Source organism: Anabrus simplex, chromosome 11 (assembly GCF_040414725.1).
Source record: "Anabrus simplex isolate iqAnaSimp1 chromosome 11, ASM4041472v1, whole genome shotgun sequence".
Taxonomy (NCBI): Eukaryota; Metazoa; Arthropoda; class Insecta; order Orthoptera; family Tettigoniidae; genus Anabrus; species Anabrus simplex.
Window position 1 is genome coordinate 74550118 of NC_090275.1, and position 27569 is coordinate 74577686.

Sequence of the window (27569 nt, forward strand, 5' to 3'; positions counted from 1 at the left end):
TTTATGCTGAGTGGTACAGCAAAGTGTAGTGAATTATTTGTCGCGTGATAGCCTATCCCTGAACTAGGAACATAATCCTGTGTTCACTAATGTGGTGCAAATTTGTCTTGTGATAGCCTAGTTATGAATATGGAAAAAGTTGTGAAATTCCTTACTAATAAAAACAAAATTAAAATCTATGAGGAAGTGGCCTTGTATCCGCTTCATTAAGCATGCAGAGGTTGTGAATATTGAAACTCGCACCTTCGAGTTTCGACTCAATCACTTGAGTTGGTCGTAGGTTTGTTGGATTCAAAATGGTGGCCAAAAATTCATTCCTCGTAGTCACACATGGTCCAGTGTAACCTCCATTCATTGTCTGAAGAAAATGATGGGTTTTTAAACCACTGGTCTGAAATAAAAGGCTTCTACTAACATTTGTTTTAGAAACAGTGTGATCTGCAATAATATTTTGATATTTTTATTGGTTCCAATGCACATTTTCACGTTTGTTGTCTGGTGTTTTCTTTACACCTTTCAGTGCACTGTTATTCTTTTATAAACACCAACAGAAAAGGTTTTCATATTTGTTCTCTCATGTTCTTCACACAACTTTACTCTCATCTTTAGAAATGGTACATACAGTTTTATCTGTACCCGCGGATACACAATGTAAAATGCCTTATATCAGAAAAAAAAAATTGTATGTAGTGTTTCCATATCCCCGTTGGATAGTTTTTATTCATATATTCAGTAGTGCATTTTCTCGTTTAACAAGAACTTTTTCTTTGTCCCCTGCAGGAATCTCTTAACGAGGTTTTACAAGCTTTCTGCAACATCTGAAGGTTGCCCTAGGGCAAAGAGTACCTGGATAACAACAACAGATACAGGTGAAAGGATTAGCCCTACACGGGATAGCATGAGGTTACATAAGAATAAGCAGAAGAGTAGATAACTATGAGATATAGTGAGACATGGTTTTTGAAGATAATGATGGAATTCTTGAGATGTTATAATTGAAGCTTGCGCTGAATAAGGGTTTATGTTACACCCAGCGTGTTTGGAGTTATGAGCTTGAAAAGGTTGAAGAGCTTCAATATTCCTGGTAGTAGGCAAGTGCACACACAGACCCTTATTCCTCACAAGATAATTCTCTAACATAACTTGTGGAAATCGTAAAGGAGAGTTCATAGACCTTTACTCTGCCAAATACTCATTCAATCATTATCATTATAACCGTTACGCCTTTCGGCGTACAGACTGCAAGCCTCTCTGAATTTAATGAATGTCACCACAATTCTCTATTTGCAACTAGTGCTGTGGCCTCATTTAGTTCTATACCTCTTAACTTTAAATCGTTAGAAACTAACCATCGTCGTCCTGCTCACCCTCTACTTCTTTTAGCCTCCATAACAGAGTCCATTATTCTCCTAGGTAACCTATCCCCCTCCATTCGCCTCACATGACCCCACCACTGAAGCCGGTTTTACTAACAATTTCATCGATAGATTTCATTCTTAACAGCCTTTATCTCCTCATTCTGAGTACCCTCCTGCCATTGTTCCAACCTGTTTGTACCAGCAATCATTCTCGCTACTTTCATGTCTGTTACTTCTAACTTATGAATAAGATATCCCTGAGCCCACCCAGATTTCGCTCCCGTACAGCAAAGTTTGTGTGAAAACAGGCCGATGTAAAGATAGTTTCGCCCGGGAGTTGACTTCCTTCTTACAGAGCACTGTTGATCACAACTGCAAGCTCACTGCATTAGCTCTACTACAACTTGATTCACTCTCACTTACTATATTACCATCCTGGGAAAACACACAACGTAAATACTTAAAATTATCTACCTGTTCCAGCTTTGCATCACCAATCTGACATTCAATTCTGTTTTTTCTTTTTTTTTTCTTTTTTCTTTCTGTTTGCTTTATGTCGCACCAACACAGATAGGTCTTATGGCGACGTTGGGACAGGAAATGCCTATGAGTGGGAAGGAAGTGGCCATGGCCTTAATTAAGGTACAGCCCATAGTCCCCCAGTATGGCAAACATCTTTTCTCTCAGTACCCTGTCATATGCTTTCCCTATATCTACGAAACATAAACATTTGCCTGATGTGAAAATGGGAAACTACGGAAAACCATCTTCAGGGATGCCAACAGTAGGGTTCGAACCCACTATCTCCCGGATGCAAGCTCACAGCTGTGCAACCCTAACTGCACGGCCAACTCGCCCGGTCAATTCTGTTGAATTTCTTACCTACCGACTTCAATTTAGTCTTATAAAGGCTAATTTTCATACCATACTCATTGCACTTATTTTCAAGATACTAGATGGCAGGCTTTTGGCACAATCTGCCATCAAGACCAAGTCGTCAGCATAGGCCAGACTGCTTACTACATTTCCATCTAACTGAATCCCTCCCTGCCACTTTATACCTTTCAGCAGATGATCCATATAAACTACGAACAGCAAAGGTGAAAAATTACAGCCTTGTCTAAGTCCTGTAAGTACCCTAAACCAAGGACTCATTCTACCATCAATTCTCACTGCAGCCCAATTGATTGATTTTAATAATCTACCCTTAATTCCATAGTCCCCCAGTATGTCGAACATCTTTTCCCTCAGTACCCTGTCATATGCTTTCTCTAGATATATGAAACATAAACACAACTGTCTATTTCTCTCGTAGCATTTTTCAATTACCTGGCGCATACTGAAAATCTGATTCTGACAGCTCCTCTGTAGTCTGAAACCACACTGGTTTTCTTACAACTTCCTCTCAACCACTGATTGCACCATCCCTTCCAAGATGCCTGGTATACTAGTCAATGACGTACCTCGAAAGTTGGTGCAATCCTTCCTGTTCCTTTGCTTATAGATAGGTGCAATTTCTGCTGCTTTTATCCAATCTGAAGGTACCTTACCAACAATCCATGATAATCTAACTACTCTACGAAGCCATTTCCTCCCTGCCTTCCCATTATACTTCACCATTTCAGGTCTAATTTTATCTATTCCTGCTGCTTTATGACAATGGACAATGGAGTTTATTTATCATCCTTTCCACTTCCTCAAGTGTAATTTCACCACCATCATTTTCCTCCTCCCCATGAGCTTGGTTGTTCGCAACACCACCAGGAAGATTTCCTTTTACGTTGAGAAGATTTTAAAAATATCGTCAATCACATTCTGTGGTAAATGTTTCAGTTTTCTTATTCAAACAGCATGTACCGTGAAGACATATTTCAAGCACCAGTAGAGAAATAATCATCATCTCTCTTCTTTCCAAAATGTAACCAGACGTGACAAAAAGTAAAATAACCTCCGGAATCAGTGATGCACTCTACCATATCTTGAGGTGTATCACATTCTTACTTAATTTCAGTATACAAGGTGTACCAAAACTCGACGGCAAAAATTTAGGAATGGGTTGCTCATATAAAGAGAAGATATGTTAGTTGCTTTACGCCACACCGACACAGATAGGTCTTATGGCGACGATGAGATAGGAAAGGCCTGGGAGTGAGAAGGAAGTGGCCATGGCCTTCATTAAGGTACATCCCCAGCATTTGCCTGGTGTGGAAATGGAAAACCACGGAAAACCATCTTCAGGGCTGCCGACAGTGGGATTCGAACCCACTATCTCCCGGATGCAAGCTCACAGCCACGTGCTCCTAACCGCATGGCCATCTCGCCCGGTATAGAGAGAAGAAAAAAGAGATTATGACAACATGGGTCCGAAAATGTATACTTACAGATTTATTCAAACTTTTTGACACAAATTAATTTTAGTAATAATTTACATGTCCTCATGCAATCATCCAATTGTCTCATCAACAGAGGTTCACCATTAACATCTGGGCAGGCATTGTTGGTGTTTCCTTGTTGGAACCCTACGTTCTTTCGAAGAGGCTTACAGGACAGAACTACAGGAATTTCTTGTGTACTGCATTGCCTGATTATTTGGAAGACATGCCACATGCATCCCGTCGACAAATGTTTTTCATGCAAGATAGTGCTCCTGCACCTTTCAGTCTGCTGCCCGCAGGTACCTGAATACCCATTTTCTTGAGCGCTGAATAGGCTGAGGAGGACCGATTGCTTGGCCACCACCACGCTCTCCTGACTTGAATCCCCTGGACTTTTACCTGTGGGGACATGTTAAATCTCTTGTGAATGCGACTCCTGTTCCTGATGAAGCAACTTTATACGAGAGCATTGTGACAACCTCTCAGGCAGTACGCACTACACCAGGCATTTTTGTTCGCGTGCGTAACTCCATGCGACGATGGACGGAGGCTTGTATTCAAGCTGAAGGTCGTCACTTTGAACATTTCCTCTGATACATGCTCAAAGTGTTTCAGCTGCTGTTACAGACGTACGGTGTCAATGTACAAAAGTTTGAATAAATCTGTAAGTATACATCTCTGGACCTATGTTGGCATAACCTCTTTTTCTTCTCTCTATGTGAGCAATCCATTCCTAAATTTTTGCCGTCGAGTTTTGGTACACCATGTATAGCATTAAAATTAAGCAATCGTTTACTTCAGTTTTATTTCTAACGAGTTAACAACTGCAACTGGCCATGCTATTTGCACATTTATTATGAAAACATATTCACCTCTTTCATTTCGAATTTTCTTTACAGAACAGCAGTTGACTGGTATTACTAATCAACTCTGATATCGCCTTAAAATATTGACAAGAGAACTTGCTAGTGCAAATAGCACGAAAACAATACCAAAAATGACTGATTGCATTTAATATAAACGCTGGAGTGCATAAATATCGATACCTGAAAAAACAGTACACGCTTAATAACGGATGCATCGTGATACAGTTCTTGCTGTAATCGAAGGATTATACAGAGTTTAATTCAGGAATTTTCAAGGGACAGAAAATAATTGTCGTAATAATGGGTTTCTCACAATGCACCATACTCGCAATAGCAAAAAAAAAAAAACAACAACAACAGAGTGTTGTCTTGAACCATACCTTTTTCTCTAAATCGGAAGAGCTGTCTTCACTCTCGGTTTCCTCCTTAATTGTAGGATTTTTGCTATAAGGAAGTGTTGTAATAGAATCAGGCTTTGTGTTGATACTATTCATATCAATAGCATCTTTTTCTATCATTTCACAGAAAAATTCCTTAGAAACTGGATCACAGACCTCCAAATCATCTGATGTTCCTTGCTTGCATGCCTGCCAACAAATTAAAATAAGATCAATATTGTTATAATAATAATAATAATAATAATAATACAAAGCATGATTTTTAATTAAGGACAGTTTTTTAATATGGCTGCTGTAGTGCTTCGGTCGTTGTTCAGAGCAAGTGCGCTCAGTACATTCATCTATAGGCTTGCCTCAAGCGCCATTACGGAACCATTTGCCCGTATTTACCTTTGTTTATGCGTACTGAAAATGACGCTGACAATCAACAGTCCCGCTGAGTGTGAAGTGCATGCTGTGATTTATTTTCTAAATGCAAAAGACGTGAAAACTGTTGAAATTGCAGATTAGTGAAGTAGTGATGGGATATTTGATTCCATTCACGTTAGTGAATTGATAGTGATCCGATTCACGGCACATTAGAGTCGTTGTTCCTATTACATCTGTGTAGTGTCTACCAATTTGGTACTGATAGACAGCAGCAACAGCGTTTTTCTATGCTCACTGCTGTCATCTGATCTTCATTCTATGAACTACATTCCTATGCGTCATCCAGCTTTGAGATTCAGGTTTCTCCTGCAGCCTCCTCTTCGCATCAAGTTTTGATGTTACAAAACCTCCTTCTCCCCCGCCCCTTCCTCCCAGTGACAACTCCATTAAATAAGTATACAGTATAGTATATAGAATTAGATTTTTAAAATATCCGTACACACAATCATCAATGATCTGCATTTAGGGCTCTCATCCAAGTGGCAGGTTCCGTCAATTGTTTGCCTAATCTTAAATGATTTCAAAGAACCTGGAAATTTTACAGTATTCGCGGGTTTCAGACTCGTCCTTTTAGTTGTTATTGCAGCAGTTGGCTCACTTACTCACTGTCCCCATACAGTGATGATCTCGTGATTCGATGATTGAAGTCCCGTGCAATGATGCGACGTACGAGCTGAAAGAATTCTTAGCGGTTCTTCCCAATATAAAACAGATGATTTTGAGTGGTCATGAGCATGATTCATACTTATACGGTAGGCTAGAGAGCTGAGTTGAATTAATTGTTGAATGTCAATTAGGTTATAATACTAATGATTTATCAACCTAATAAATAGAATAACCTAATAGCCTACCTAATTACAAGCTTCTTCTTCTTCTTCTTCTTCTTCTTCTTCTTGCGTTACGGCCTCTGTAGGACCACGGACAGCTCCTTCATGGATTGCATTTTCTTCTTCTCCTCCCAGAACCTCTTCATCCTTTCTCTTCTTCTCTCCCGCTCTTCTTCCGAGATATTCAGTATCCTCTTCTCTTGTCTACTCCACTGGTGACTCTCAATCCTTTTCCTGTATCCATCCCTATCATTGATCTCTGGCATATTAGTCGGTATGTACTTGCTTCTCCAATTTTCCTTTTCTTCCACCTTGATCCCCAATTCCGACCAATCTTTCTGGAGTTCAACTACCCACTTGGTTCCTGTCTTTCCTCGTGTCCTCGCTGTTGTTTCCCATACTCTTTTCGTCATTCTATCCATATTCATCCTGATTACATGTCCCTCAAACCTTGCTCTTTTCAGTCTGATTTCTTCTGAGATTGTCCTCATGTTCTGGTATAGTTCTTCCCTGGGTCTCCTCATCCATCTCTCACCTCCTCTCTTAGGACCTAGTATTTTTCTCAATATTTTTCTCTCCTCTTTCTCTAGTTGTTCCGCACCATTTCTTCCTAGTGCTATTGTCTCAGCAGCATATAATACAGCATTTCTCACCGTTGCCTTGTAATGTCTAATCTTTGCGTCTGTAGATATATTCTTTTTATTGTATATATCTCTGGTCATACAGAAGGCTGATCGCATCTTCTTTATCCTCTCTGTTATTCCCTCATTGCTCCTATTCCTTCCTGTTATAAATTCTCCTAGGTACTTGAATTTGTCCACCTTTTGCACGGTGCCTTCCGGTGTTGTCCCATCCTCAGTGGTATTCAATGTCTTTGTCTTGTTGTAGGCGATCCTCAGTCCTACCCTTCCAGCTATATTGCTTAAGTTGTAGAGTTGTGTCTTTGCATCTTCTTCTGTCTCACTTACTATAGCTACCTACTTACAAGCTACTTTGGAATTATGTTTTGACTACCTTTTTGAACACTACAAATAAATCCAACTAATATTTTAAACCTCGCTGTAAGAAGAGGACAGTAAATGCAAGTGCGTATGTTTTTCAAAAGAGGTGAGAATGAGAGTTCATCATAGTGAACGATTCTTTCAGTGAGCCCGCAGCAGAAGTTCAGCTCCCTGTCAATGTCCAGTGTTCCGATAATGAACAGTGTGTATGTTATATCACACTCATCCATAAGTGTGCCACTCAGCACTGTCTGCTCCAAGTCAGCTGAATTGTGTGCCGTGAGCTCGCCGTAGCTGCGGTTCAATTCATTTGGACAGTTAATAAATCTATACACTGCTCTGAATCATACACTCAGTATCCAACACTATAGGCTCCGTGTGTATAGCACTGTGCTGCCGCGGGGGGATATTATGAGAACTACTCAGAGGTTGATGTTTATAAACAGCTGATCTTAAGAAGTTGGAGTATGTGTGTTTACATGTATTTATTCAATTCTTTTATAGTGTAATCTTGGCATTACTATTTTTAAAATGTCAAAACGTTCCGGAAATACTATGTGCTGTGTTGTTGGCTGTAATAATAGATACTGCAATAGAACAAAGTGTGAAATTTTATACTTTTCCATCACGACCTCACGAAATAGATTTGAAAAGACAGTGGAGCTTAGCAGTAAATTGCAAGAAGTAAGTAACTGGGGATTTACATATTTTAATTAATACTAAATTATACTGTACAAAACCTATATTAATCATAAATTTTACAAAAAGGTTATGAGCTACAACCAAATAATTTTAGTAATGAATTTTACAATTAGGTTAAGAGCTACAACCAAATAATTATATTAATGCTATACTTGAAAAGTAAGCTCCATACGCCTTATTTTTAAAGCACACACTTCATAATTGTAGAGATATATTACACAATAGTCTTAATGAAAGCCAGGATAATAATAATAAATACCTTAATACTGAGCAAAGTGTGAAATTTTGTAGTTTTCCTAAGTCAGTGGATAAATATATTTACAGAAATAGGCCTACATGACAAGAAATAGGAACACCATCTTAATAGCCTACATAACTATTTTACAAATGTGTAATTACATATAAACATTAAATAAAGAAGCATTACAGTATTTTAAGTAGTCCCATCAAAGTAATATTATGAAACCAGATAGTCACAAAATAATTTGAATTCATTACAACAGAAATTCAAATAAGTGTAATACAGATAAAACTTAAATTTTACAATATGTGTTCAGAATAATAATTCCATTTAGGCCTACAGATTGCTCAAACTTTATCACCGCATGTACACAATTCATTTTATAGGGCAGATAGTACTTTGTGGACACCTTCAAAATCATACAGAATCTGCAGCAAACACTTCATCTCAACATCCTTCTAGTCCAGCATATGTACCAAATATCTTTCCCGCCATAAGACCTATCTGTGTCGGTGTGACGTAAAGCAGAATAGCAAAATATCTTTCCACAATATTACAGAAGAAAGTTAACAGGTACAGGATCTCTCAACAGATTTGTAAGATTGAAGGAGAGAAGTGTAAATAGAAATTTAGTCATTTCAATATCTCATATATCAGATCTGCAAGATAGTGAGCCTGTTCTAGTGACCATTAAAGCTGATGCACAAACTCAGACAAATAGAAATAGTGGTGTAGAAAGTAATTTTGAATTCAGTTGTATTTTGGATGGAAATAGTGTCAGCACACAAGCAAGTATATCAGCCATTCACACATTGCATGCTAAACCTAGACATGTTAGTAAACTGTCTAGGCCTGACTCCCCATATGAAGAAAGAGGATTTTTTGGTTATAGTTCAGTTTCTGCTGAATCAGAATTAAATGTTCTCACTGGTGTAAACAAAAAAATTTTTAATGTATTTTTAAACATACTACCAGACATTACTGCACACAAAATTAGTAAAGAAAATAGACTCTTGGTATTCTTAATGAAAATGAAGTTAGCCTTGCCATTTGCTGCCCTTGCTGTTATTTTCAATATTCACCGTAGTACTATTTCTAGGATATTTCAATTGGTTTTACCTGTACTGGCACAAGCAACAAAAAAGTGGGTTTTCTGGCCTAGCAAGGATACTGTTAATGCTACACTGCCTTCTGTTTTTAAAGATAACTATCCAAATTGTAGGGCTATTATAGACTGCACTGAAATTAAAACAGAACAGCCTCCTGAAATCAGCCAGCATGAGTATATGTACTCTAATTATAAATCTACATATACTGCAAAGGTCCTTATTGCAATTGCACCTTGTGGTATGGTGACATTTATTTCCAAATGTTATGGTGGTAGAGTTAGTGACAGTTTTATCACAAATGACTGAAATTTTGAAATTGATAGAACCAGGAGATCAAATCATGGCTGATAAAGGTTTCCCTGGCATAAAAACTGTATTGGAGGACAGCAAGGCAATTTTAGTCATGCCTCCCTTCATGCATGAAGGTCACTTGACACCTGAAGAAGTAGATGACACTTACAATATTGCTAGTGTGCGAATCCATGTTGAACGCTGCATTCAGAGAGTGAAAGTATATAACATACTTCGAAAAATGCGAAGTGAACTGTTATGTTGTGTTGATGACATTGTGCATATGTGTTGTGTTATGACAAATGTACAACCTCTCTTGATTTCTGAAGCTTATTATTAAATTTGGATGATAGTTCCTTTAAATAATGTGTAAAATAAAACTGTTGAAACTTTTCAATACAGCCCTTCAAGAACAGATCATTTCTTTGAATTTCTAAACGAATGGAACTACGGTTCTCTGTATAAATGAAAAAGTCACAAACATCAAGCCCACAACAGTACATCAACAGCTGACATTGAGTGAAATATGTATGATTTTGTTTCAGTTCCAAATTTCTTTGTGAATTTCTTATAATATAAGGTACATTGATCTCATCATTATCACCTACAATTGGTTTATCTTTGGATGAAATAGGGCATTTAATTTCTAGTACCCTTTCTGGCTTCCCATCCACCATCACTATACCATCAGGACTAGCACATAACCAAGGATGGGTGAGATGAATTACAAGACCACATTCAACAACTGTTCTGTCATATAAATTTGTGTATTTGGCAAGAGCAGGTTTTTCTAATTTATTTCCAAATCTGGCATTTCTTAAGGCCCCTACCATAAAGACATTTAGGATTAAAAAGTGTATTTACCAGTTTCATGTGATCTTTCCTCCTACTTTCAACTGAATGTGCCCTACTTGCAGAGATCCTTTTCTTTCTTTCTGAAAACCAGAGGTCAGACTTCGATTGATGTAAGGTTTTTACACAAATTTCAGTTGCTTGAGTCTTATTAATTACAACATGATTGTTATAAAAATGATTTGCTAGTGCAGAATTGTTGACACTACACACATTAATTACAGATGTAGTCTCCTGTTTCATTAATAATGTTGTTATTACATGTTTACATGCATTATTCTGAACAGTAACTGTGACATCTGCTATTAAATATCCTAGCAATTCATTGGCAACTTTTACTGGTTCTGATTTTTTCTCCTCATTTAAGACTTTGGAAAGTATACATGGGGTTTTTAAATCAGGAATTTCAGCTGCATTAACATCAAGCCTCTGCCTTTTTGTGGGAAAAAGTTCTTCTAACCTCTTTTCCTTGTTATATTTCTCTCTCCCCGCGTTTGAGATACGAGGTCGAGACCATTCACATGGTTGATCGGTTCGCAAAGTTACACTTTCTGAGTTCACTGCATGAATAACAGCTGAAATATGCTTGCACTTCTCTGACAGTCCAGCAGGGCATTGACAGGAACAGTTAATTGTCTCTGTAGTAGCACTAACCTATGAGAACATGATATCCTATTAGAAGTAAGCCTAACATAGTTTTCTAAAGTCAACATTGCTTATGTGTACATGATCATTAATCCAGCTATCACTTCAACTGGTACATAAATGATTAGGTACGTTACCTCTATCGTGACATGGTAAGGTTTCTGGCGAACCGATGTCTCTCTTATCACATCAGCAGTTCTTGCACTGTTGGTATTTCCTGCAAACTGTTTTTCTAGTAAATTTATTACATGTCCACTTTCTGCAAGTAGACGGCCTTTCTTCAAAGAACTGGGCCGATTCCTGTCAGATAAAATACTCTGAAATCCCACTGTTATTATCAAGTCTGCCATGGCAACACGTGGTGAGATGACAGCTGATGTTTGTGCGTTCGCGGTACAACGCAATAACTTACTCGCAGCACGGCAGTGCATTTCTCCTTCTAACGCACAGAGCCTATAATTAAGTGTATGGAGAACACACTATGAGCGAAGGGATAGTGAAAATGAGTTAGAGCATTTAAAGAAGGCTGTACTAATATCCACGACAAGAAGCGTAGTGGGTGACCGTCTGTCATTACTGCAGACTTGGTGTAAAAAATTCATGCAAAGGTTGGAGAAAATACTCTCTTTACGATTCCATCATTACGAAGTTATGAGCTGTCTGAAATTTCAAGGAGTGTTCTTTATGAAACCGTGACGGGACACTTAGATTATCAGAAGTTGTGCTCACGCTGGTTACTGAGTATGCTGACAGAGGTGCATAAACCAAGCGTGTAGGCAGTGCACTGAATTTCACTGAGCAGTACAGTAATGAAGATGACGCATTTCTAAGCTGAATTGCCACCGGCGACAAAACTTGGGTGGCTTATGTTATGCCAGAATTAAAACAGCAATCCATGGAATGGTGACACTCAACATTACCCAAGACAATGAAGTGCAATCAAACCATTTCAGCTCGCAAACTCACGTGCACTGTGTTTTGGGAGAGGCAGGGTGTGTTGCATGTGAATTTTTTTTGCTAGTGGCTTTACAATTACATTGAAATAACAAATAACGTAGTTCAACCTATTCAATACAAATAAATAAGAAATGTAGAGTTACATTTCTATTTAATTATAAGCGGAAGCGGTACTGGTTTCGACCCCAATCTGGGTCATCATCAGCCAAATAAAATGCAAAAACAATGCATAGGTAAATAAAAAATTAAAGAATGAGTCTTTCACAAAAACATCAAACGTCCCTCCAGGGTCACAGTAGAATTGGAGTCTAACATTAGCAAGAAATTGAGATGAAGCTCCCTTCCCAAAAATTGACCAGCAATCAGCTTCAAAGTTCCACATTAGACTCAATCAAAGGCATTTTAAGCAAACTCATAATATATAACAACTTACCTGGAAGGAACAAAAGAAAAAACATTCAACAATTTGAACAGTGTCATGAAGTCAAACATTTTTATAACTTTTTAACCAGAAAACAGACAGACATTTTTAATATAACACAATGAAAATTTTTTTAAACAACTATTCAAATGAATAGACATAGTTTTTAAGCTGACTAACTATGTAATCATTCATTCTCATATCATTAACACACTAACCCCTACATTGTTTTTAATATAATTTAGTTTAATTGGTATTTTAGTAGTTTTTAAGAGAATCAATGTACCTGCAAGTTAACGTGTTTAAAATCTTAGCAATTCACCTAAGCTTTAATAACAGCTGAGGATGTTCCTAAGTAGGAACGAAACATGTACTGTTGACAAATAAAAATTTGCTAAAAGGCAAATAAAAAAAGTATCAAAACGGTGGAAGAATTTTAATATTGTAAATCTCAGTGCAGCTATTGAGCACGGTGACACAGTTCTAACTTACTAGCCACCGTATTATAATAAATATCAAAGAACAAATTTTCCAACAGCTTGCTACCAAGTTAGCAATGTTAATGAAACCAAGCTTGAACATCCACTACGGTAATTATATATACTTGGTAGCGAAATAATGTAAAGTTACCTACAGGTAAAGTATCTAAAGGCCTACATAATAAATATAGTCCAAAACTAGAAAGGAAGTGGAAGTGTGGAAAGATAGAGATCCAGAATGGAAGGTACACAAAAAGTAAATAAGTTATGATATACCAAAATATCTTAATTTATGCTCATTTACAAAAAAGGAAATAAAGAAGAAAGAAACAATTCCATAGAGACCGGATTGGGGAAGTTTCCAATACCAATAACAGGAACTGTGCTCCAAAATGAACATGCAGTATTTTAACAACATAACCTTAACAAAGTTTAATTCAAAATAGGAGATACAACGATAACCAAGAATCTCTAGGTTAAACATATCCAGTATTCGGGAGATAGTGGGTTCGAATCCCACTTCGGCAGCCCTGAAGATGGTTTTTTGTAGTTTCCCATTTTCACACCAGGCAAAAGCTGGGGCTGTACCTTAATTAAGGCCACAGATGCTTCCTTTCCACTCCAAGCCCTTTCCTGTCCCATTGTCGCCATAAGACCTATTTGTGTCAGTGCGACGTAAAGCAACTTGTTAAAAAAAATTAGCGAGCAATCAACGCTCACTGAGTTTCAATTTCAGGTAGTGATACAGACTTCCCAACCATGAATTTTTACATGAGAAAAAAATATAACTTATGAAAGATACTCAGAAAACACCAAGGACAAATAACGTTGATAAAAGAGAAATAGCAAAGTTCGTCTGTGTTGAAATACTGGATCTTATTCAGATAATCATCCATAAAACTGGAAGTTCGGTACAAAGTTAGGTAAAGTAGCAGAATAATTTCATGAACATGCCCATCCAGGGACATAATGTATAGCACTTAGTTCGAAATGAAACTCCATTACAAGATAAAAGGTAAGGCACTCGATTCCAAGACAAGGGAAATCAAACTCCCTGTAGGAATAATGATACAGTCGAACCTCCCTTCTGTGGACACCATCGGTTCCGAGGAAAAATGTCCGTTACGAGAGGTGTCTGCTAGAGCAAGTTTGTAAAAAATAATCAAACATTTTAACGTTAAAGAAAATACACCTTAAATATAAGCATACATATCATTATGTTTATTATCTATGTCATTTCTGTGTTAGTATTTTATAGAGAGTTATTATAACTGATTTGACATCATTTACAAACATTTCAGCTTCGTGAAGTAATTCCTTGTTACTCATGTTTAACAGACAACTGAAATGCTACGATATTTCTGTCTCAATAATTGGCGCCTGTACTGTCTTTTCCTTTTCAAGTTGACTACCTGAGCTCGACCTTATCAGCGACAATCCGAATTATGAATAGAATGATGCAAGAAGGGAAGAAAATCCCCAGGTAATTTGTGAGTCAACAGTCTCTGGCAGCATTTCTGGGCAATTAAAATTCTCGGAATAGGCCTATACACCACTAGGTAGAACTGCATTCCGATGTACCTTCTCTCCCCTTGCACTCGAACTAGTACAAACATTCAAAAGGGATTTCCTTATGTCTGAAGAATGATTTTAAAAGAAAGGATGACATGTGGTCCAGCGTAATAAATTGGCCTGCAACGTGTAAAGTGTCCGCTTAAATCAAGTGTACGGGACAAATGGCGATGTCCGCTGTCCGGAATTCAAGGTGTCCGCTTAAATGAGGCCAATTTAATGATTGTCTTATGTAAAATAAAATCGGTTCCGAGGAAAATTGTCCGTATAGGGAGGTGTCTGCTGAATAAGGGTGTCCGTTAGGGCAGGTTTGACTGTTCTAAAAACGTTCATACCTCATGATTAGAGATATCTGTTTATCACAAAGTGCAAAATTTTTGCAAAATTTTACAAATTTGGCTCCTAACGCAAAACTATTTACCTCTAAGCAAAATTGCAAAGAATTTGTGAAATTATGTAGAGTCACTCTTCGATCCAAGAAGTATTATGAAAGATGATTTAATAAATGATGAAGTATCTCATCTCATAAAGCAAATTCCCATCCTACAAGAACTTCAACATCAGAATATCTTGTACCATTGTGGAAGCTACAGTGGAGGCTTTATGGATCCCAATCAGAAGTGTTGGTAGTGAGAGATCATTTTCAATGTATTGTAATATAATGTCTAACAAGAGAACAGCTCTGACTCCTAGTAATATGAAACTCATGTTATCTCTGTCTTTTACAGACTGAAGTGCAAATTATGTATGTAGGTTAGATCCTACTTGTTGAAGTGGCTCGATAACTTTTTTTTTTTTTCCAAACCTCTATCCTTTGATGTACATGTGTTTTCAGCAGAAGCTTAACTATCATGTTTCCTGTACACATATAAACATAAAATATGATGTAACTGCAAATATGCTATCAACTCTTTAGCTTTACCTTTTATTGCTGAAAAATTCACATAAAATTTAACAAAATTATAAACGAAATAGTGAATAATATACCACAATAACTTTGTTTAAATGACGAGATTAAGCAAAAATGTTCACCATAAACAGATGGCTCTACTCACGATTGCTTCTTCCCGAAGAAAGTTTATGTACACCAAAACAGTAACACTCTAACAAATACGTTAGGTGCTGAAATGCAGCAGCTCTCTCTTCAAGAGGCCAAGAGAATCATCTCTGGTGAGTACTTGGCTTGAGGCCGAATAAACAGTCATTGGGGAGAGGAGGCGTGACACACAAGCATCAAGGCATAGGAGAATACACTAGAAGCTGGAGGAACATCGTAGAATAATTGTAGCAACATCACTGAGGCTTCGAAGAATGCAGCAGCTGAATAGTAATGGCTGAGTGGTCGTAGAATGAAGAAGCAAGGCAGTCCAGAAGACAAAATGGGCTGATGGTAGAATTCGTCGTCAGTGACTAGAGTTCATATCAGAACTCAATAGGTCTACAGAAGTAGTGGAAAACAACTATATTACATCTGAAAATTGTTACCAGCAGCACAATCTTATAAGGATTTATTAACCCATCTACCTTTGTGCGCTGATATATCAGTGCATGACGTTACGGCAAGAACACTCAACAGTTCCAATATTTTGGCTCTGTCATATTTATCCGTTTTAGTAATTTGTTGAGAAAAACATACCCTAATTTTTTAATACTTACGAATGCAGCGCCTTAAGAGATTTACATTTTCACACCTATCATGAACCCTCAGAGCTTTTGCTGATGTCTGCATTCTTTAAATGGTTGGACCTCATTTCCTTTCTCCAATGGTAAATATTGAAAGAGAAGGATTCTCATATTGAATTTCTACTTGAAACAATAATCACCACCACTACTTATAGACATACAAGAATGATTCTAAAATGCTTGCTAATTTTGATACTTTAGATAGGGGTAGTATTTTTTACTGTCAAAAGAGTTTAAGAGCGGTGACTGTACTCCTGAAAATACCCTTACAGTCACAGCTGTTCATGTGCATCTGACAGTGAAGGAGAAGAAATGGATAAAAGTGATGTGTTCAGCGAATAAATAGCGTCATACTGCACTACACAGACCATACTGATAACTTATCTGCTTTAGGTTGCACCGACACAGATAGGTCTTAGGCGACGATGGAATTGGAGAGGGTTAGGAGTGTAAGGAAGTGACCGTGGCCTTAATTAAGGTACAGTCCCAGCATTTACCTGGTGTGAAAATGGGAAACCATGGAAAACTATATTCCGGGCTGCCGACAGTGGGGTTCGAATCCATTATCTCCCGGAGGCAAGCTCTTAGCTATGTGACCCAAACCGCACAGCCTCTTGCCACATCGATATAAGATTATTCATAGTTAAATGTCGCTCGACCATTTCCAAGAGTCATCCCATGCCAGCCGCACCAGCCGCACCAGCCGCCACTGCTCCAGCCACCGAGGAGGGTAACGCATAACCCCTGCCGTCCCAGTTCCACATCCCGCGTCCTATGAGGACACAACACACTACCCAGATCATCGCCAATGGAGTTCTCCTGCACTGGTCCAGGGACACGCGGACCATCTTCCATGCCACCCAGCCTGGACAGCTCATGGACCAGGCCACTGACAACATGCTCCACAATGGGTCATCGAGGAAGGCCACTGTTCCTCGTCCTTCCATCTTCTTGGTACCCGAGGAATCCGGTGCAGCGAGGATCATCTGTGACCTCAGTGAGTGGACACCTTATGTCATCTGCCCTACCTTTTCTCTAAAAGGCCCTGCCCAAACTCTGGCCTTTATTCCAGCCCATCACTTAGCCATCAAACTTGATCTACAGTCAGGTTTTTATCAGATCCCAGCGCACCCAACGACGTGGCACCCCTACGGTATCCTTTACCCTGGGCACCGCTATCGCTGGACCTGCTTGCCTATGGGTCTAGCCTTGTGCCATCCATCATGCAGCAATGGGCCCTGGCAGTCAAGGAGATTGTGGAGCAGGAGTTTCCCGTATCCATGATTGCATATCTTGATGACTGGCTCATCCATGATAAATGTAAGAAATTTATTTCTTTTCCACCTATTCAATACAACTCAATATGTTAAAGTTAGACTTAAATCCTCATTAAAGTAAGAATTGGTACATGTTTCGCCCTTTTCATTACTTGGCTCATGCATGCCGCTATCCTGGATGAAGCCATGGCCCATGACATCTCCGTCTATTTCCTCGTAGTCCTAGGTATCACCCTCAATACTCAAAAGTCCATGCAGGTTCCAGTCCCAATCTTGACATACCTAGGCATCACCACTGACATTCTAAGCCAGATCACCATCCAACACTCCACCCAGCGGTGGCTCAGTCATTCACGCCCTAGCATCCCTTTCTGCACTGCATGTTTCATGGCTAATATGGGTATATGGGATGACCCTTGTACCTACCAAAGCATATCCTCATGGCGGAATTCTACTGGGTTCATAGGCTCCTCACCTGGGACTAAATCACATCCCGCACCACGGTGCCCGAGATCTGGACATCTTAAAAGGGTCCACCTTTTCAATACAAATAAATGTTATAAGTTTATTTACAACATATATTTACACTTGGAACTAGTTTCGACGCTGTTTGGCGTCATCTTCAGCCAAAATGTGGGAAATAGGCATAGGCGTAAGCATGTAGACATTTACATTATACAAGATGTTAAATCAGTGTGATTAAATGAGACATGAAATAGTGAATTACATTGTCAGTTTAAAAAATGGTCATGAAGGGTGAGTCAAAATTGTATAAACATGAGTTAGGGTTCAAAAACATAATCACTTAAAAAACATATAAACCGCAACAAAGCCACGTGGAAGTTCGAGATGAAATTGGTATTGGAGATTCAAATTATCTCAGACACTCTTCCATTGAATGTTGCCTGCCGCGAGTGTAGTACAAAATATAGGTTAGATTTTAACAAACAATATCGTCTCAAAATGCACATAACATTTTAAAAATATTTTAGGTTGAGATGAAATTTGGCAGTTAGGGGTTGATATCACTTATTCACTAAGTGTCAATTCAAAACCAGCTGTGAAGGGTGAGACAAAATTGCACAGCGTGAGTTTAGACTCGATAAATGCAAAATCTGAAATACATGCAACACATTCGAAACTGTAGGTTCAATACGGACAAAAAATGAAATTCTTACATTTAAATAAATTTAAATCTGGACATCTTAACGGACTTCACGCGCTGGTCCATGGATTCCAACAATGTGTACAGATACATCCAGCTAAGACCACCGCCGCCGCCATCCTCTGAGCATACTATGCACTCAACGACCTCGTATCAGAGGGTTTTGACCACATCAGGGTCCAGACTGATAGTAACGTTGCCCGGTGGACTTTGTTTACCAGGCAGGGTCCTGTGCTTCATTCATATGCCTATATTCTGTATTCCTACATTAGACTAATAAAAGGTGCAGCTCAGAGGGTTGTTACCCTTTCGTGGTGCTCTGACTCCTCGCGGGACAATCTAGCTGACGCTCCCTCCAGAGTGGTGCTAACCACCGTACACATGAGCCTGCCTTGGGTTATATAAGTAGGCCACGCCATGGAGCGAGCAGGGACCTATTCCACAAAAGTATGGTCTTGTACATTACAAGTTACTAGTGTGGGTTTTTGTAATGTATTGAGTTGTACATTTCTGTTCCACAAAAGATTGAAAGTTTCTTGCATATTACCAGTGAATTGTTACACAAGTTTTACGAGTGATGATATATCAATAAACATACTACATCATAGCATGAATTAGCTGTTTATCTTCGTGTTCCATTCGTTGAATTAGGTTATGCTTGCTTCATTTATCGTAATATCGTATTTTAAGGGAAGTTATGCAGCAAAGATTGAAAGAACTCTAATATTTCTGTGAATTTCTTAATGCTACAATGTTATTTTTCAATTTATTTCTTTGATGATAGGAAATTACTCCGTTATTATCACTCATTCTGTTCTTCTGTGATCCTCGTATATGTTCCACGATAGTCTGACATACCTTGGTCTGTCGTTAGGAATCAGATGCCACTAATAACGATATTCGGCTGCCAAACTTAACTGTTACGAATTTGCAAACTTTGCGTGAATTGTTAAAATGGTGTCAAGAGAAATGAAGTTATTCATTTTGAAGGAAATAGAAAGAAGGAAAGATGGTTGGATGGAAATATTTGACTTGGGAAAAGCTCATGGAGATTTTGAGGGGAAAAGTTGGACGTATGTAAGAGATATTCTGCTCATTAATGATTCCAGGAATGTCCTTTTTGGAACATGTTTGTTCAGTATTTTCAGGCCAACGAACAATCTGAGGAAATTTTATATCATTTATTGCAGCTACCACAGAATGTATTGACCTACAGACCGAAGATTTTGCCATCCCATGCATATCTGCCATACCATGGTACTGACCACCATTTCCTAGCCAATGTAGTGTTGTTAGTAACTGTTGTTAAGGAGAGAGGGAGATTTATTTCTGTTCGTAGAATGTTTTAACCTATGCCCAATATCTATCAAACGTTCTTCCACTTGTATTGTGCTTAACCTAAAACATTCATTGTATTCAAATACAGTGTTAAACTGGAAGTTTATTCTTTCCCTATACAGACGGTAGTTTTCATTTTCATCACCATCACTATCACTACTGCTAGACCACATATTTATCAAAATTTATCTGAAATAAGTATATTTAAATAGCACTAGTACATTTATATATTATTGTTCTTTCACTGGTAGAGAATACTTCCCAATTCCCTAGTAAGTTACAAATACTAGTACTTTCGTGGAACACACCCATAAAAATTCACTGGTAATTTGTAAGTATGGAGTAGTAAAGCACAACTGTAGAAAATTCTTTTGTGTAACAGAAACTCTGGTATTTGTACTAGTTACTAGAGAATTTACTTGTAATGTACAAGACCATACTTTTGTGGAATAGGCTCCAGCAGTCGAGGTCTGGCAATGCATAGCATCACCAACTATTAGATCTTGTTTGGAAATGATCCAATAATTTTTCGTTTTGACATGGCAAACACTAGTATAGTTGGGGACAAATCATGACGACTTCGCCTCACATCATTACTTTCCAGCGACAGATCGCTGTCTATTAGCGACTTATAGGATTTACTACCTCTACTGCCGCCAGAGTTACCAAATCGGCTACTGCACTCTACACGAAGAAAGGGTAAATACTACAGAGAGTGAGGAAGAAAGTGGTTTGGCAACCTCTCCAAAACAAACAAGGATCACTTAGAACTCGTTAACTCAGCAGGGTGCAGGGTGTGATTGACTGCTGGCTTCCAGCTCGCTTCTAGGAACTGAGGTCGTCATGTTTTGTCCCAAACTATACAAAAGTATACTGCAATATTAACAGTTCCCATGCACAACAAAAGGAGCACACAAAAAGACGTGTCACTCACAATGCAAGCTCTCGATTCTTCCAACCCTCATACAATTAGCCGTAACTGCAGACTGTTGTTGGTCACTGTTGGTTGCAGAAAAATAATTTCTAGCTTCTAGCTGTACGTATTATTGGTGCAATCAAGCAAAAATAACAGTGTATCCACATCATTATTCATAGTCATTTATATTGAAAGATACCTCTCTTAGGAAAGTATTTCTTTATAGTAACTATACTGAAGTTATTTTCACAAGGAAATTAATGGCCCACCCAGCCTGGGACTAGATGCCACTAAATACAAGTTTATTTTACATAAAATATGAAATATAAGACAAGAACAAAATGGTAGACTATACAGGTAAATAAAAACTTAGACATGACAAAAGACTTAACAAAACTAAAATTCAAATTATAACAGAAAAAGGAAGAATCGAATATGACCACCTGTAATTTAAAGTAAATGGCAGTTGTTATAAAAGAATACCTTCCATACATTATTAGAGGTACTGTTCAGAAAAATATTTTGCATTCTATCAATTATTAACAAGCATAATTCAGTGTTCTCCCCAGAAATTTTTGTCAGCCGGGTGGCACAAATGGGTGGTCGGGTGGAGAATACTCCGTAAAACTTCAATATGAAAAGAATTTCACTTAGTTCCCCTCAGGGCGTTAACAAAAATATCAGGCAGGTAAACATTAACTGCAAAATTGAACTATTTTAGTGTTATTATCACGAACAAGACATAACAGAGTATTTTGAACTTCTAGTGTTCTATTGCTCCTTCCAAAACATGTAACAGCGGACTTAGGCCTACCACTCGGTCACTGTGGACATGTGGACTGCCATACGAGTTTGTGACGTCATGTGGAATAGGGGGCTCGCGTGCGAATCCACGCTAATCCAGACGCCCGTTTGCGACTACGTAGTGGTCAAGCTAAACATTTGATCTCCGATGCAATTCATGCAATTATGCTAATAATAATTATTTATAATTTAAATTAACAGTTTTACAGTATTTACATGTTAATTTCGAGCACACAATGACTCAAATATGTACCTATTAATATTATGAAATTAACACATATCTAGTTTATATTAGCTGGGCGGTCTCTAAAAATGGCAGGGCGGTGCGCCCGTTAGAAAGGTCCTAGGGAGAACACTGATAATTGATTATCAGTGTACACGATATAGTAGTATTGTTATAACTATGGTCAGAAATAGTTTTATATTCTTTATCTCACCACTGTAAGTATTTCTTTATCTTCAGGTTCACGTTTAACGAAGGTAGCTTCTTCCATATTTATTGAATATTACTACAACCTGAAAAAACAGATAAGAAGCACAAAATGAAATATACACATTGCACTTAAGCACAAAATCATGAAGCACATGAGATTAGAAACATAAGGATGTACATTCAAATTTAGTAAAAGCATTAGGCTACTAACATAAAAAACGAAGTATTCATAAATGAAGTGGATGAGAGGTCTAACTTGGTGTAGAACATTCAATCAAGAATGAAGGCACGTACACAAGAACCTTGTTTATCCGGCCCTCATTAATCCCGATCTCTGGTTTATCTGGATCGAAAATAATAAAAATTTATTTTTATTTGTACAGTATTTCTGCCAAGGATAGTAATTCGGCCATGGTCTAACAAAGATACCGTCCCGGCATTCGCCTGGAATTGAGAATGGAAAACCATAGAAAATCATTCCCAGGACAGCCGAGGTGGGATTCGAACCCACGCTCTTCTGAATACAACACACTACTAATTCATTGATGGTGAATTTGAAAATGAAACCAGCGCTCCATCAGAAGAGACAATGGCTCATGGAGAGGCAACAATGCAGCTGGACAAACTGATGGCCTATTTAGAATCCCATTAATTTAGTGCATAAAACAGAATCGTAAATGTAAGAAAAGTGTTCTTATATTGTTTTGTACAATTGAAAAAAGGTACTACTGTACAACTTATGTTAACAGATTATATAACATGTACCGTATTTGATTTTTACTTTTCCCGGATTATCCAGATTTTTGATAACCTGGATCAGTTCCGGTCCCACTTAATCCGGATAAACGAGGTTCTTGTGTACACTGAGAGCTAACACATATTGTATTACCACTGATCTGCAGTTTACCTATTTTTCATAGTACCTGTTTGTTACGTCTTCAGCCCAGAGATGACAACTGGTGGCCTTGATCATTAAGGTGTCAAGTCCATACGGTCTGGGACCGTGTTCAGCCAGTTTGAGTCCCGTTGGTCAAACCCATTTTTCACCATCAGAATGTTGGCTGGCAGTCAGACTGCTTGGCTGAAAGGTCAGCGTTGAGGCCCTCGGTTCAGAAGGTCCTGGGTTCCATTCCCGGCTGGGTCGGGGATTTTAATCGCGTCTAAATAATCCTTCTGGCTTAGGGACTGACTGGTTCTGTTTGTCCCAACACTCTCCTTTTCATATTCAGACAACATATAATGTTACCAACCACCACAGAAACCACAATAGTGATTACATACCTCCACACAGGGTTGGCATCAGGAAGGGCATCCAGCCGTAAAACAGGGTCAAATCCACATGTGCATCACAATTCGCACCTGTGACCCCAAAACTGTGGAAAAAGCGGAAGAAGAAGATTGTTGGCTGGCAAAGTAGATTGTGTGCCAAAAGCCTGGATTAAATTCCAAACCTCTCGACAGTGCTCATATGGAGTGAAGGCATATGACACTGTTGATTGAGATTAGTCCGTCGGACGGGGACATAAAACTCTGAGCAGACCCGTTGATGTTATCCGACAGGAGTAAGTTACATGCCGACGCTGGGTTTCACCTTCTCTCACATTCAGATGTGCAGGTCACCCATGGGAATCAAACAGATAGACCTCCACCAGCTGAGTCGAAGATGTCCTCTGACACTCGTAACACTAAAAGCCATACGATCAATAAATAAAAGCCCAGAGGTTGGTTGGATTCTCAAATTACACCAACAGTGATGCGATTGTTGGGAAACCATAAAAACCGATGGTATGCAAGGAATGAGGAATAAGGTAGTTAGCCACTACTTTCCTCACTGGGCCTGATAGTGCTAATGCAACACAAGTGTCCTCAAGAGCAACACAGTTCATGACAATCAGATACATTACTTATGCCCCGTATGTTGTTACTCACCACCGCTCACACATTAACAGCTTCCCTACTATCACAGCGGAAGTTACATTTTGATCTGGCCTATGTGTATATACAACAAATTATAATTCTTTCAGAGCATTTACAATTTTTGTCTCATAATTTGTTGTTTTTTTTTCATCTCAGATAACAGATAAAATAGTCAAAAGTAGGATCAGTTCAATTTTTGTCGTCAGTCGGTCTGACAAGGGAAGGGCACACACCGATCTTACATAAGTTTTGCACACATGTTAAATGAGCCAAGAATAACACAATGGCCAAAATACTTCTGTCAGAAATTAACTTGTGCGACCTACAGAAAGCGTTAAAATATTAGTTTTTTATTAATAGCTAATATACACAACAAAAATGAAAGAAAATCTCATTTCCAGCCTTTTATGTCTGACACATTTTTACCATGTGTATGCAATAAATTTCAGTGCTAGACCTGTATTGATGGATATGATTTACTTTTATTACAAATTTTAATTTATTCTTCCACCTAATCAAAACATAGTTAATATCATCGAATTGTACTAGTTTCGGCTGTTCATTGCAGCCTTAGGTGGAAGAATAAATTAAAATTTGTAAAAAAGTATAACAATTTTACCATACGAGTTCAAATGGCAAGCCAGTCAACAGCGAGAATGACTGTACAACTGATAACCATCATGGTTATGAACTAACCGATAGTAGTGATGGTTCTTATGGTGATTGCTTTTATAAGCTTAAAAACTGCATTGTGTGAATAATTTAATTTGTACAAAGGTCTAATTCATTGAGGAACAGTGTCATAAGTGTTTTTGATGTTTTCTAAGATGTGGATTCCGTAATTTGATAAAAGTAATCGTTCGCCACCGAATGTTCGTAACACACCACACATCCTGAACAGAGTTCAAAAGTCACTACTACACCGCTGAAAACTGTGCATCGACATGTGATATCGCCACAAAGACGCACACAAAACTTTGTCACTCGTGTACACGGATTTTATTTGCAATTATTTACAGGTTATACATTAACCACACAAATCAACAAACCACCATTTTTAACAATTGCCTATCATGAACATGGAGACTGCAACCTTGAAACAGTTGACTGCCAACTGCTTACATTAGAATGTCGGCCTAAACACAACACGTGTTCTCAAAAACAACTCAACTCCACCATCAAGACCGCTTCCTTATATATGTCGTCTGGCCAGGCTTCTAGAAGGATATGTCACAGCATATCTTCTAGTAAATTCTAGAGTGTTTAATACATAGTTACAAATGGAAGGAAGGTTCTATATAGTTCTCATCTTACCTAGTGTTATTCTGGATATTACAATGTGTTGCATAATACTGTAGTGGATTACACGTCATATATACAGGTAATAACAAATGATATACTATTAATTACAGGTTCTTACATTAACTAAACTCCTATATATATATAGCACATGTTTCATGACATAACCTCACAAACAACACGATTGTATCATCCGTACATATAACTTAACTATGTAAATAATAATACTAAATGGATGTAAACACTTCATAGCCATACCTCACAAGCAAGAGTAGTAGTAGCAGTAGTAGTAGTAATAATAATTGTACCGGGAGGTACACCACAAAGCCGCGCATTTAAATCTAGCGCCTAAAAGAACTCCTCTACTGGAGAAACCGTGAACTTGAAACTAGACCTACTTAAAACTTTACTCTGAAGATGTCACCACTAAAATCTGATATAATTTTGTTATTGTGAAGTTTCCTGAACTGACTGTATTTCTACTTGTTTTCTTTGACATTCATCAAGAAGTTTGGACTTTCTCTTATAGATGACACTACCAAAAAACTATGATCGTGCACCCTGGTGCGAAGTGAAAGAACTTTTGATTTAAAGAAGTTTTGTATTCATAAGTTTTTTTTTATTGATTGATGTTCATTTATTTTTGGGTTGGCAATATTTATCTTTTCTTTCCACCAGTTTTGAATCTAGCCAATCCCTAATTTCTGTAATTAATTTTCTGCCTATCACAGGCTTCTTCTTCAATTCTGAGTATCACTTTGGAATTTAACCAATAAAATTCTCTGGGTATGTCTTGATTATTCATGAATGATCTCGAATTTACCCCGAGGGTTTATAAACTGCGGCTTTTCTCGCCTTTTGGCCATTTGATCGTCATCTAAGTGTGTGTGTCAAGCAGGAAGCAGGCGGCGCCTCTTTCATCAGGCAGCAATTCTTCAGCAAGGTAATGGCCACCTAACATCTTACTTTCTTGCTAGCTCCGCAGTTTAACCCGAGGGAAAGGTCATTAACTATGTAACCTACTTTTCTAAAAATGTAACTTTCTGCCGGCTAATGTAAAAACTTCATAAATCTTTAACTGTAAATCAGGGATAGAGAGTGATGTACCCTCTCGAGCTACCCTTCATATGGGTTTGAGGTGACTACGTTTTGTAATGGGTTATCTTCCTTTCTGTAATGTTTTAATTTATTCTTATACGAGTCACCTCCATAGTTTGGGAATAGTCCCCATTTCATCAGAATAGTGCCCTTTAGGTTTTAAGAATTCATTTCTAGGAGTGCAAGTACACACCTCCATTCAATTTGTGTTTCGGGCCATTTACTTAACCTGATTTTTTTCCGCAACAGCCCAATAGGTTGGGTACTAGATACCCGTTTCAAATTTCGTAACTTGTACCTTGGTGGCGAGTGATGGTAATTTTCTGATATTGCCTTGAATAGGCTTGGAAAACTGAGAGCACGTCAGCTCTTTTCAAGTGTTGTAAAAATGCCTCTGGCAGGCTTGATGTAAATTGGGAGCAAGTGCTCCATGTATTAAGGGATTTCTGCCCTTGAGTAAATTTTTGCTTTTTGTAAATTTGAGCTAGGAGCTCAAGAACTGTAAAGCGAGGGGCTTGAAGCCCAGTTTTTTTTAAACAGTCACTAAATTTTGGATTTCTTGTCTTGCTTAGAATTTGTCAGTGTACCTGACATTTCATTTGTATGAAAATTTTATTTAAGAAAATATAACCTTCAGTTTAAGTTTTAAATTCTTTTCTTGACATTGTAGCTAGACCCATTCATCCCGGCACCTTCTTTTACCTCTTCTGCTCCAAGGGCATCTCCGTAATAATAATAATAATAATAATAATAATAATAATAATAATAATAATAATTATTATTATTATTATTATTATTATTATTATTATTATTCGAGCTTGATATTGGCATTATTTACTCGTGGGTTAAATAATATTGTTTTTAAGTTATATCAGTTCATCACACTTGCGTCGATATCCCCCCTATAACTTGAAACAGTTCCCCCAGTCTACCACACTTGTCAACTTTGCCTTGGTAGTAGATTGTATATTCTTTCTTCCTCGACGTTACTGGATGTGCTCTCCGCCTTTTGACCGGATCATGCCGCGTCAGAGATCAGGGTTGCCTCGCTGAAAGCCTCTTTCTCGATGATAGTCGATGCATTCTCCTCATGAACAGACTGTGCTGTGTCATTAG

The 27569-nt window shown here is 38.1% G+C and overlaps 1 protein-coding gene across 1 annotated transcript in view; it reads right to left on the bottom strand.

Annotated features, from left to right (window-relative positions):
• LOC136883099 (zinc finger protein 60) overlaps positions 1 to 27569 on the bottom strand; it is a 63201-nt gene that overhangs the window by 26464 nt on the left and 9168 nt on the right. Inside the window, exons 2-3 of the mRNA XM_067155285.2 lie at positions 22144 to 22222; positions 4980 to 5186 (exon numbers count right to left, since the gene is read on the bottom strand). Of these exons, the coding sequence (XP_067011386.2) occupies positions 4980 to 5186; positions 22144 to 22200 (264 nt within the window). The 5' untranslated portion in view covers positions 22201 to 22222. The remainder of the gene's footprint in view (positions 1 to 4979; positions 5187 to 22143; positions 22223 to 27569) is intronic.